This window comes from Gracilinanus agilis, chromosome 2 (genome assembly GCF_016433145.1).
Source record: "Gracilinanus agilis isolate LMUSP501 chromosome 2, AgileGrace, whole genome shotgun sequence".
Taxonomy (NCBI): domain Eukaryota; kingdom Metazoa; phylum Chordata; class Mammalia; order Didelphimorphia; family Didelphidae; genus Gracilinanus; species Gracilinanus agilis.
In genome coordinates, this window is record NC_058131.1 from 599,987,692 (window position 1) to 600,001,587 (window position 13,896).

General features: G+C 41.1%; 1 protein-coding gene across 1 annotated transcript in view; it reads left to right on the forward strand.

The window, feature by feature from the left end:
• ACAN (aggrecan) overlaps nucleotides 1–13,896 on the forward strand; it is a 44,720-nt gene that overhangs the window by 30,223 nt on the left and 601 nt on the right. The window contains exons 13-17 of the mRNA XM_044660139.1: nucleotides 5,626–5,739; nucleotides 9,373–9,531; nucleotides 10,058–10,140; nucleotides 11,149–11,293; nucleotides 13,168–13,350. Coding sequence (XP_044516074.1) covers nucleotides 5,626–5,739; nucleotides 9,373–9,531; nucleotides 10,058–10,140; nucleotides 11,149–11,293; nucleotides 13,168–13,350 — 684 coding nt within the window. The remainder of the gene's footprint in view (nucleotides 1–5,625; nucleotides 5,740–9,372; nucleotides 9,532–10,057; nucleotides 10,141–11,148; nucleotides 11,294–13,167; nucleotides 13,351–13,896) is intronic.

Below are 13,896 nucleotides of genomic sequence, written 5' to 3' on the forward strand. Positions count from 1 at the left end.
GGGGGGGGAAGGAAGGGAGAGGGGGGAAGGAAGGGAGGGACGGAGGAAGGAAGAAAGAAAAAAGAGAGGAAGGGAGGGAGAAAGGAAGGGAAGGAGGAAAGAAGAGCTCTTTATGGCTTTCCTGTCTTTAGAATGATTTATCATTTACTCACTTGTCATTGCCTTTCCAAAGGCAGATCCTGAACAGAAGCAGGAACTTTTAATTTGGGTTGCATGCCTATTCATCACTCAGAATGGGGCAAAAGGCCAAGACTGTTTTCAAAGACAAAGCATTCTTCTTACTGCAATATTTGAATAACTAAAGAAACATCCCACATAGGACTGGGGGTTTGAGGTTGTAATTAGTCCTAAGAGAAAGGATTTGACAATTATCTTTGTCTTGTTTAGCAAGTATTCCCTAAACAAGTCCTTGATAAATTATTAATCAGCATTTTTGACACTGCAATAAACATCCATGTAATGAATTCTCTGATCCCTAAGTGATTAAAGGCAGAACTGTATGCACTAATCTAATCCATTTCAGAATCCTCTCTTCCATTGCTAACTAGCACCTGGGGGCATTAAAACTGAAACCAGATTTCACATCTAATTTTCTGCTCACCAATGGAGCTATTTGGGCTCCACTTAACTAGGTGGTTAAGAGGGCCAGAAACATAAAACTTAATCAGTTTCTCTTTCTGTTAACTGCCAGATCTTACTTTCTAGTTCTCAGGCCCTGAGCCTGAGATCTGGTATTTTCTCTTTCTCTCGGGAAAGTTTATATTTCAAAGAAACTTCTCTCCCAGGTGGGGAATAATAGTCTCCCCAGCATAGTAGAACACCATATTACCATTTGTGTTGGTTTACTGAAAGGAAATATGTATTTTAAACTTCCAGTTGAGCCATTCCTTTAAAAATGAATTCGAAAAAATAAATGAATGAATAAACAAACGAATAAATGAATGAATGAGTAAGGAAATAAACAAATAAATAAATAAATAAAATGAATTCGAGATGGCCCATGTATTTTCACACTTGTGCAATAATCAGGCCCTACTAAGATGAGGGTGTTTTCCCCACCACTGTTTAATGAGAGGCAGCAGACTTGTCCATACAGAATAGAGCGCTGGTCTGGGATTCAGATAAATCCCTCTTCCTGTACTCACCACTAAGTGATAATGGGCATGTTCACATTGAACCTCAGTTTCCTCATCCTAAAGTAGCTATAGAACCTACCTCACAGGAATCTCATGGAGCTTTCAATGAGATATAAAAGGGCTAAGTGGAACAGTGGATAGTCAGGAGTCAGGAAAACCTGAGTTAAAACTCGGGCAAGTGGCCTACCCTATTTGCCTGAGTTTCTTCTTCTGTAAAATGGGGATGATAATAGCACCTACCTTCCAGGGTTGTTGTGAGGACAAAATGAGATGATAACTGTAAAGCTCTTCAGCACAGTGCCTGGTACACAGTAAACGCAATGCAAATGTTAGCTATTATAATAGATAATCATAAAGCTTCAAATGAGGTTTGTAAATCATAAAGTACTTTGTAATTGGCAGTTATTCTCATGTCAAATTGCCCTATTCTTCATAGTCCTTATCAAACATGCATAGCATCCGTGTAACATTCAGCAAAACCAAAGGTATCTGTGAAGCCAAATGATTAACCTTGTTCTGCTGACTTTGGAGATTTCCCCTGGCATCATCTAGATAGAACTTTCTGACTAAAAAACGCCACATGGAAAACTTCCTTTAGCCTTTTTTATAGGTCAAATACCACGTCTTCCTAAGCTCAAAGAAAAGTTTTCAACTTACATTCTTGATATGGACAGACCATAGGGCAAGAGCCGTGGCCTGGAGGCTGGGAGGAATCACAGTTTCTGATGATGTCATGGTGAAAGTGTCATCACAAGTCTCCTTCCAGCTCTGCCTCTCTTGCCCTGAACTTAACATGGGAATTCAAGCGGAATTTTCTCTTTTCTGAATGGGTTCCTATGAAGATGAATAAGAATATAATGTTAGGTACTTTGGATGAAGAGTTCACTGTCATTAATTAAAACCATTCTACTTGGTGAGAGGAAGTTGGAAAGGAACACTAAGCATTCTGACCCCTTCCAGATTGCCCAGTCAACTGGGCAATCCGGATGTTTATTGCCCTTCCAATGTTTATTGCCCTTCCAATGTGTACGCCACAGAAAAATCATGAAATGCTAGGCTTTGAGTTTAATACAATGAGCCCAGAGATCTTCCTCCCTGTGTAACGGAGACCCAATTTCTAATGTCATTTCCTGAGCCTCATCCACTTCACACACACACACACACACACACACACACACACACACACACACACACACACATATATATATACATATATATATATATATATATCTTTATGACATTTCTTTCCCATGATAGCTTATTTGCATCCCCCTTTTCCAATAGGAAGATCCCCATTTTCCAAAGTGGACGCATGGGATGGCCAAATCTCTGTCCCAGCTCTTGTTGACTTGCATGAAATTTGGTGGAGCTAAATTTCTCTCAGTTTCAGAAGCTAAGAAGGCTCCCACACCTTCTGAGCCTCTTAAACTGAAAGGAAGTAGATCATGAAGAGAAAAGGGGACCTTCTCAAGATCTCACTCACTCCAGACCAGAAGAAGAACTTCCTACCCTTGAGAATTGGAGACACATTTTTCCCCCACACCCACTCCAGAAAAGGGAATGATAAGACCTCAAGTTGACAGCAGTATAAAACAGGAATTCATGGCCTGATAAGAATCCCTCTCTCCTTATCTTCCTGCCTCTAGGATGATCATGGAATGTGTTGCTTTTGAGAATTCAGCATGTAATCCCATTCACTGTAGTTTCCATCAGTCCAAGCATCTGTATTAGATTGTGTGCAATAGGTCAAAGCTATCTGTAGAAGAGACTCATTGATAAGACTTGGGATGGAGGTGGTAAGCCAAGTATTTCCTTTGTATAGAACTCTAGGGGAATTATCTCTATGACCTTCCTTTGTGTCTCCTCCCTTCCTCCCTTGACCTTAGGTTGGTCACAGGTCTCTCTGATCATGGCACCAAGTTTTCTAACCAACCAATGAATGTTTCTCCCCCTTCCAGAGATCAACCTTTTCTCCCTGCAATCAACCTTATTCCCTGCTGAATATCCTGCTTTAGCTCCTGTTTTTGCTTTTTTCCCATCGCCAACAGGGTGCTTTACCTTGATACATAATAGAAGCTAATGGACAAAGAACTCTTGCTTACCTATTCAGGTGAGAGCCCTCCCTACCTCCACCTTACACTTTGCAGACTGGCGCTGCTACTGCTGCTGCTGGGAATCCTGGTGTATGCTGGGATTATCTCTCCATACATTTTGGGATTTGCCTTTTTTTTTCCTTTTTGGTTTTATCTTTTTTTGGTTGAATAGGGTTTAAATCTTCAATTGGATGAATTTCAGCAGACTTCACTTTGAGACTATCAGTTTCTGACCCCATTCTCTAGTTTCCTCATTGATAAAATGTAAGAGAATTTAAAGATAAGGAAGACAAGGTGTTCAACCTGAAACTGAGTGAATTTACCTTTTATCCCAAGAAGATGCCTCCCATAGACCCAAAGCTAATGTCAGGATCAAGAGGAAAATTCCTAAATTGCCAGATTGGATGTTTTGGGGTTTTTTTTCGCCTTCTCAAATGTGAATTTCATCTTGTATTGACCTCCCTAAATTGCTAAAGAGAAAATCTAAAAAACTTCCATTCTTGGGGCAGCTGGGTGGTTCAGTGGATTGAGAGTCAGGCCTAGAGACTGGAGGTCCTAGGTTCAAATCTGGCCTCAGACACTTCCCAGCTATGTGACCATGAGCAAGTCACTTGACCCCCATTGCCCACCCTTACCACTTTTCTACCTATGAGCCAATACACAGAAATTAAGGGTTTAAAAAAAGAAAGAAAACTTCCATTCTTTACATTTGTACTAGTGAAGACAGAACACTTGGATTCTAGTCCAACAATATGCTGCAGCCAACTGATGGACAGCCCTATATGAGAACAGCATATTGACATTCTAGAAATTTTCCCCAAGTCTCTTATTTAGGAGTCATGGCCCTTCTATGGCTTCATGAGACCAAGCTTACAGATCAAAATGTGGTTCCCTCAAACCAGAAATAACCATTTACTCCAGCGATGCCATATGAAGAAATTTGGAAGCTTATGACAATCATTCTGTGACACTATGACAAAGGGGAAATGATGAAGCATTTCCTTATCCTTTCCAGACTGGCAGGGAAAAGATGGATAGATACTCATCAACCACAATGTGTATCTGGACCAAACTGAACTATTTAGGTATCCTCAGCCTTTGGGTCCAAATTAAGGCAATGGAGAAAGAAAATTTTGAGTTATTGTGGGGTGTCAGGATGCAAGAGGACATCTCAGTTAGTTCTTATCTTAGACCTCTGCCCATGGCACTTTATTTTACCCAGAGCCACCAGGTAAATTGATAATCATATTAATCCAACTTCCTGAATAACAGAAAAAAAAATTGTTGGTGGCATCATCTGGCTATCAGAAGAACAGAAGAATGGAAGAGTCCATTGAAAGTGAAAGAAAGATGAGAACTTGGCCCCATACCAGAATTCATCAGTTACCATACTTATTGAGGAAAACTAACTCCTGAGGCATTCAAGATGAGCCGATAAGCACTTAATAAGGAAAAAAAAAGATTCTGGTTCTCCAGGTTATCATTAAAGTTGTATTTCACTTGAGGAAATCATCCCTGGATCATTGAGCTGAAGGAAACTGACTCTGAAAGATCCCTAGGAAGTCAAGATATTTTTCTCTACTGTCCTTCCAACAAAATCCCCAACAAGTTTAGTGCCCAGTGTGTTAGGAAATACCTTGGGGCTTCAGGAAGAGATCACTAAAAGAGAAAAGATACCTGCAAAAGAAAGATATGTTTTCATATATGCGAATGCCATTTGCCGTCATGTTCTACATTTACTCAGTGGACTATTCATCAGTTCTTAAAAAGATAAATGTCATCTTTGCTAACTTTTTTTTTTTACTGTAACTTCTCTGCCATTTTGCCCTGCTTCACTTATTTATAATTAAAAACCAATCCAGAATTCCAGGATGAGTAGGCCTCCAGAAATACCAAAGACCTTAATGGTCTAGTTGGAAATGGGATGGAATGACATTTTCTAGAACCTTTCCCACAAGTGGAGTATATCACCTTGTTTTGTAATAGTCTGGATTCTTTGTGGGCCCATTTGGAAGCAAGATGGATTGCCTGTTGGAATATTAGGAAGATGCTACATCTTGGAAGAACTTTCCTGCTAATGTCATGCAAATCATTTGGTTTTATGGCAGAATGACCTAAGAAGAACTAAGAAAACTGACTCCGTATAAGCTCCTCCTCCAGCCACCAGGATATCTATCCTCAATCTCTTGTTATGGCATTTGCATTCAAAGCTTCAGAAGGAGCAGTAGCAGCAGTAGCAGCAACAGCAGCAACAACAGTACTTAGGGCACGAACCAATCCCCATCCAGTCCTCTCCACAAACAGCAGGTCTTGCCCTGGACCAGTGGAGCAACGGGCCATCATCACACTGGATTTGTCTGCCAGGGATCCTAATGGCAGCCCTTCATTTCTTGCAGACATCGATGAATGCCACTCAAACCCCTGTCAGAATGGAGCTACCTGCGTGGATGGCATCGACTCTTTCACATGCTTATGCCTTCCCAGCTACGGAGGGGACCTGTGTAATATCGGTACGGCCACCCCAGCTTCAGCTAATGTTACTAACCACCGTAATTCCATGTTTCCTTCCTTTCTCCTCACCTTCTCCAGCTGTTTCCCTTCTTGAGAGTTTCCAATCTAGCTTCTAACACCAAGGAGGGAAAGTTTTACTTTCAGGTAAGATGGAGCTGTGACCTGTCACATCAGCCAAGCAACTGTTTTTGAGGAGATGACTAAGATGTCTTGCTGCACAATTAGAAAACCCCTTTGTGGATGTTGGCAAATCTGAATGCAAGAAATGATGTGTGGGACAACCTGCAATCTTGGAATTTGGGTCAATGTGGGATCTTTGGAACACTAATCCTCCCCAGGATTTTCAACCTATCCTGTTCTCCTAACACTCACCAAGACAGGAATGCATCAGGCTGAAGGGAAGGTGCTAATTTCATGTATTTGTCTTGAAGGAAGTTGTGGGGTGGCAAGATTTGGCTTTCTCAATGGTGACCCTATATCTTCCTGAATGGAAAAAAATGACACTTATCACTCTCGACATTCCCATGGGACTTTCCTTGGCCCTGGGAGTCACCATGTTGCCAAGGCTGAGCTGCCTCTCTCTTCTCTCAAGAAAAAAAACCAAACACTTGCTATCCTGGAGTCCTCTGGTTTCCCAAGCATGAGTGGGGAATAAGGGTTGTGCATGAACGGGGATAGCTGCATGATGCTTCTATCTCTGTAACTTCTGGTGGCAACAGCAACAGGCATTGCATTTGCCACTCGTTCTGCCTCTCTTTCACCTTTGCCATCTTTCTTCTAATACCAATGGATTTGGAAGTTCATGAAAGCAGATATGTGGATTGGTCAGAAAAAAAGCCTACTTTTAGATGGACACTGGCTAGGTTTCCTCTCCTAGGGCTTACCAAAACCAGTGCTAATGAACTAAATGCTAAATAATATTTGGGCTTACAGACTTTTCCAGGTTCCTGACTGAGATCACTCACCTGGTTCATCTTTAGTGCCTTTTAGTCTCTGCTGTCTAACTAGAAGCCTCATAGAACTTCTGGACCTCAGGAAACATCTCATCCTAGAAAGAGCAGACCCTTAGGACCTGGTAGCAGTATCTTATGGACAGCTGGAAGCATGCGCTGCAAAAACCATTTTCTTTGAACTGTGCCAGCAACTATTGAAGGAGAGAATCAGAAAACTCCAAGGATTCAGCTAAGGCCTAGTTAGATCCCAAGATAGGTGTTCTTTGTCCCATTATATGAATATAGTATTGGGGAAGGTATGGGTGGGGGACATGTGATAATCACAACTCATGTCCCATCATACTTCCATACAAGACAACAGAATTCATGATGGAATCTAATACTTCTGGAAGAAAATGTCTCAACCTTCCCCAAACTCTAGGACCCCAAGAAGTTGGAACATGGGATCTTGGGACGGGAAAGAAGAGCTTCAAGGACCTCCTCTCCAATGTTGCTTGGGTATTTACACCATCCCCCAGGAGAACAATGAAAAAATGGATGAGGGAGAGCATTCTGGAATACAGACAAAGACAATATAAGTGGGAAGGAGGCTAAATTGTTCAGAAAGAGAAAAGGACACTGACAGGCCTCTGTTCCCCCTACACACACACACACACACACACACACACACACACACACACACACACACAAAATAGCAGCAGACACAGAAAAAGCTCAGTTGATCTTCTTGGTCATGGGGTTCATAGAGCAAATTCTCTGAGATTTCTGCCCCACTTTGACTCTGCTATCTTCAACAACAACTGAATTAACAAATTCTCTCAGTTTAGATCTCAGTGCTTCTCCGATCGTGCTTGAGCTTCCTCTTCTGATTGATTGCCCTGACTCTCAGCCTTTTAAAGAACTTCCTTTATAGATTCTTCTTTACATCTTCCCTGAGCTATTGCTCCCTCTTTCTTTGCTTAGCTAGTTTGACTCTGAGCTGGATGAGACATATGGGTTAAAATGATGGATTGTCCGGGATTCAGCCAAACATCTTGGGCAAGTAGAACTGGTATCACCATAGTCCTACTCTAGTGATCTCTCCAGCACCTCATTTTGTCTCATGGCAAAAACTTGGGGAGGAGTAATGAGAGGAACGAAGAGAGCAGTATAATGTTATGGAAAGACCACTGGACAGACAAGAGTCAGGAGAATTGGATTGGAGTCCCAGCTCTGACATTTACTAGCTGTGTGACTCTGGGCACATCACATCACCTTAGTCTCAGTGTTCTTCCCTCTGTAAAATGAAAAACGAATGATTCTTTCCAGTTCTATTCTTTCCAACTCCATTCTCATTATTCTCTTTCTATTTATATTTCTATATCTATTTCTCCTTATTCTCTATTCTCATTAATTCCCTTCATTCTTCTCTTCTAGACTTACTACTGCTTACAAATTCCTCTCCTCTTGTCTTCAAATCTACTCATGTCCTCCATTTCCACATTAGATTTTTTAATTCTCCAGCTACCACGTTTTTCTATTCTCTGCTTCTTCTGCATGGCAGTCAGATCTTAGTCTACAAAGTTGGGAATCCTGCAAAGAAGACTTTCATACAAACTTAAAGAAATATTACTATTCTTAAACCCAGCATCCACAAGGTTCAACCATTCCAATTGAGAGGGTATTGAAGGTAAAATAAGAAATAGTATTGGAAATGTAAATAATGGCTTTTCCTAGATCCCAGACTTTTCTATAAGCCTTTGTACCTCTGTAAGGGTTCAGTGTCTATCCCTAGGGTTATTCAATGAATGAATCCCCTCTCCATATCCTCTGATGCTTGGAACAAAGTCCAAGGGCCAACTGTCTTCACTTTGGGGTGTCCCTCATATAAAACATAGGTAGTAGACCTCAAAAGCTGAGCTCAGTATGAAAAAAATCTTTCCAAAGCTCTGACTCCTCTCTCTCCATGAAGTTGACTTATTTCATTTCTGCTTACAAAACCATTTCATGATTTGACTGGAAAGACCAGCTCTATGCCAAGTGTCCCATACTATTTACCTCTCTATTATCTTCATTTCTTTGCCCCACCAACTTTATGTATTCCCCCAGGACTGTGTTCCCATGTAGTCTCTCTAAACTCCTTCTTCCTCTCCATCTGATGTCCAGCCTTTTGTTCTTTCTTTTTCCAAATTCTCAAGCTAAAATCCATTTTTGTTAAGAATGAGGCATGGATGGGAAGAGAATGCCCATATTCTAGAACAGTGGTGTCAAATTCACACAGTACAAAAAGGATCTCTGGGAGACACACATTGACTTAGTTTTAAAATGTAATGTTACCTATATTTTATTGCATTTTTATTTTTTTATCATTTCTCAATTAACAATTTAATCTGGTTCAGGCTTCATTCAGGAATGGACTGCAGGCCATGTGTTTGACACCTCTACTCTAGAAATTGTCTCCAACAAAGAGATATTTCTAGGCCAATGGCAGGGATATGGAGGTCTCTAGAATCTCACAGCCAGAGCTCTGAGACTCCTGAGACTGAGCAGAGCCCAGTTCTTTTCCTGCTTAAAGCCACTGAGTCCTTCGGCAGAGCCTCTCCCCTCACTTGGGGGCCTGGTACTTGAAGTGAAATTGTTAAAACTGATCAAAACCAGGATCTCGGCTCAACCTTGGGATATCCTTGATGTTTGTTTCAGACCAGGAGATTTGCGAAGAGGGCTGGACAAAATTCCAGGGACACTGTTACAGGCACTTTCCTGACCGGGAAACCTGGGTAGATGCAGAAAGCCAGTGCCGGGAGCACCAATCTCACCTGAGCAGCATTGTCACGCCTGAAGAGCAGGAGTTTGTCAACAGTGAGTGCAAAAGGGGCTACCAAGTTTGGGTAGTGTAAGGTAAACAAGCACAGAGTCCTGCTTGAACCCATGAAAGAAAAAGCATCCTGGGAGTAGAGCCTGACTAGTTAAGTCTAAAGTCAATGAGCCTACTCTGGGGTGAAGGTAAGTGGTGCCCCAATATCCAAAGTTTTGTCTCAAAAAAAGGGTGATGTTCCCCAGTACAAAAGTCAGCCTTTTGAATTATACCATCTCGTCTCATCTGAGACAACTGCTATCATCCCAAAGACAGTATGGGTCACTCACATGCATTTTACCAACCTGTATCAAAATTTTAAAGCTGTTTAATGCCACCTGAGTATCCAAACACTCAGGCTTAGGCTCTTGGATGAGTCCCCTATGATTAAGATGGCAAGGTACTAAAAGTAAAAAATGCCTGGCCTCCCCCATTACACTCCACATCTCCATCTTTTCAGATGATGTTAATTATTTTTAAAATCAGGTTCCCTCAGTGTTTCATACCCACTATTTCCTCTTCTCCCTTCAGACAACGCCCAAGACTACCAATGGATTGGACTCAATGACAGAACTATCGAAGGTGATTTCCGTTGGTCAGATGGACACCCCTTGGTAAGTTAGTTCTGCCATGAAACTCAAGGAAAAAAGAGAGGGGTTCAGAGTAACAATAACAGGAATTTACATTTAATGTAGTCTCCCCTTTGTAAGCTCCTTGGGGGTAAGGACTGTTTGTCGCTACTTCTTCAGATCCCAAGCTAGTGCCTAGAACATAAGAAATGCTTATTGATTGATTAGCTGAAGAGATGGGGTAGAGATTCAACTTTGGGGAAAGAATCATAGGAAAGGAAAGAAATCAACACATTTAAAGATCATTTATACTGTATTCAGGCATTGTGGGAGATATAGAAAATAGAATTATATATATATGTACATATATATAATTATTCTAATATAGGAGCCCTATCCTCAAGAAGTTTATCGTCTAGTTAAAAAACATGAAAAGGTAGTTTATGAAACAGTATAAGTGCCAAGTGAGTGCTAGAGATAAGAAGTATGATATGATTCGAAAGAGAGTTGATAGCTGCTGACTAAAATGATCCTAGAAGGCTTCATGAAAGTAGTGGAGGTCAAGCTAGAACTTCTAAGACAGACAGATATCAGAAAAGGGGAAGGTATGGAAAGAAAACCCCATACAATCTTAGGAGGACTGTCTCATGAGTTCTGACCCATATTTCTAAAATAAACATTTCAAGTCACACTAGAAAAGTCAGAAAACTGATTTTTCCACCTTAGTTTTCCCCCAAAAAAGAGAAAATGACTTGTCTCATCAGCAGATTCTATACATTTTTATCAAACGTTTTGAGATCCTGAGAGAGGAAGCCTGAGACTGTATAATCAACACTTTCAGGAAAGAGTATTTTTCAGATTTTCTAGGGATAATGCTTCCATGTTCTAAGCAGACTCTGCTCTAATAAACTAAAGTTCACTACGTGAGGCACAAGATATAGAAAATTTGGAGAGGGGAGATGGGGGAAAGCCAGGACTAAGCATAGATAGAAACAAATGTTCTACCTTTCTTCTTGCCCTCATTTCATTTTCTGTCCTATATCCTGTCCCCAGCAATTTGAGAATTGGAGACCCAACCAACCAGACAACTTCTTTGCCACTGGGGAAGATTGCGTAGTGATGATCTGGCATGAGAAGGGTGAATGGAATGATGTCCCATGCAACTATCACCTGCCATTCACATGTAAAAAGGGCACAGGTAAGCTAAGGCCATTGCCACAGCAAGCACTCGTACAACCTGAAACAACATTGCCTCTGAAGTCAGAGGCAGTGCAGTCATGCCTGACTCTTTGTGACCCCATTTGGGATTTTCTTGGCAAAGACACTGGAGAGGTTTGCTATTTCCTCTTCCAACTCATTTTACAGATAAGGAAATTGAGGCAAATAGGGTTAAGTGACCTGTCCAGGGTTATATGGCTAATAAGTGTCTGAAGCTAGATTTGAATTCAGGAAAATGAGTCTTCCTAACTCCAGGCCTAGTACTCTGTCCATTGTACTGCCCTGTGAAGTCAGAGGAGCCAGGCTCAAATCCAGATTATGGCGCTTGCTACCTGAGTGACCTTGGGCATGTCACAAACTCCCTGGGCCTCAGTTTTCTCACTTATAATGGCCTTTCAAATCCCTTTCAGCTCTAATACTATGATTCTACACTCCTATCCATCTCCCAGGTGAATGGACCAAGATGACTCAAAGAATGGGACAATGCTATATGAAAAAGAGCACTGGCCTGGGAGGCAAGAGCCCTGGGTTCTAGTTTGCTCTCTGCTCCTAACTTGCTCTGTCACCATGGGCAAACACTTAACTTTTATGGGACCCAGATTCTATAACAAGGGAGTGAAGATAGATGATAAATAAGGCCTCTTCCAACCCTAAAACTCTATGATTGAGTAAACTAGGAGAGTCAGCAGACTTAGGTTCAAATCTCCTTTGTTGCTTACTACCTGTGTGATTTTGGACAAGTCATTTGTCCTAGTCCTCAGTTTCCTCACTGGTTAAAAAAAAAGGGATTGAACTGGCTGGCCTCTAAGTTCCCTTCCAGCTACTGAATAGCTATGATTCTCTCACTACGCTTTGAAAGGAGAGAATCCCATGAGGACTTATTCATACTCTTCTAGATCCCAGAGGAATCCAGATAAAAATTCCACAATAAGGGGTCCATTTGTTCAGACCCTCAGCTACAAGGAACTCACTCAGGATTCTGTTCTGCTTCCAGAGCTAAGGTCCTCTTTGCACTGAACCAAATGCTAAAATAATAACCCTTTTTAAAACTACTTTCAGGGTGAAATGTTATCTCAGAGTCTGAGTATAGGAGAACACTACTGAGAGAGGCACTGGACTATTTAGATCAAGTCAAGAAATATTTTCTTTTTTACCTACTTTGTGTCCAGCATGCTAAAAGATTCTTTGAGGGTAACCGAGAGAAAATCTGGACTTTGATCTTGAGGAGATTACATTCAAAGAACTAAAGTAGCACATGATAGGCTATTTTAAATATAATGCTTAGGATATTGGATATTAATTTTAAAACATACTATATTTTGTGATATATTATATAAGTGTTATAGGAATTCAGAGGAGGGAAAGATTGGTGTGGACTAAGGTCCTAAAGGAGGGGAGGCTTGAACTGAACCTTGAAGAAAAAAAGAAATGAAAGAATGAATAGAGAGAGGGTCTGAAGAAGAAATAACAGGTGAAAGAGGTAAAGCAAGCAAAATCATAGAGCCAGGAATGACCAACTTCCCAAGAGTAGAAGGTCATAGAGTACTGGACTGGTAGAACTGGAAGGGATCTAAGAGTTCACACAGTCCGGATCTCATTTTACAGATGAGGAAAATAAGGCCCAATGAGGTTAAGTGGCTTGTCTCCAGGCACATAGATAGTGTGTATCTTTAATCTGAAGTGGTTCCTGCTGTCCTCTATCATCCTTCTCTGCATTCCTTTACCCATCTCATCCCAGAAGTCGCTGTATTTTGTTGCAGTCTAATCTTAATTCTCATCAACCAGAGCTCTACCCAGAAACTTTGAGCCCTTTCAATACTATTTTTATTTTATTATAATCTCTTAACCCTCCAGTGGCTTGTGGAGACCCTCCTACAGTCGAACATGCTAGAACCTTTGGACAGAAAAAGGACCGATATGAAATTAACTCACTGGTCCGGTACCAGTGCAGCGAGGGCTTTGTCCAGCGCCATGTACCTACAATTCGATGCCTACCTAGTGGACAATGGGAAGAGCCACAGATAGCCTGCATAGACCGTAAGTGCCAGCTGTTTCTGTTTACCCATTGATTCCTTCCTTTCCCTTACGATCCTGAGAGGATCTGATCAATGGATTAAACAGAGTTATGGATTTCAGCATAAGGCATACTTTTTCCTACCCTCCAAAATTTCTAGACTTTTATTCTTGAAAATTTCCCAAATCCTACTTAGATAAGTTGGGAATAGGGAGCCATAGAAACATAATTATACAATTAAAACTAGAAGTGATCCTACAGATCATTTAGTCCAACCCCCTCATTTTGTAGATGAGTAAACTGAGACCCAGAAAGCTTTAATGACTTCTACAAGGATATATAGGTGGTAAGAGGCAAAGCCAGGATTTGGTCCAGATCCCGTGATTCCAAATCCAATATTTTTTTCAACTGTCAAATATGGAGTGCTAGAGAAGTTTCTTAGAATCCTAGCTGCCTTCTTTGGCCCCAGGACCTTCTGGTCCATGAAATTGAATAGAATCATTTATTTCTTTGGAGGATACCTATGGGAAAATAGCATCCAGGGGGGTGTTAATAGTAAATGTGTGTGT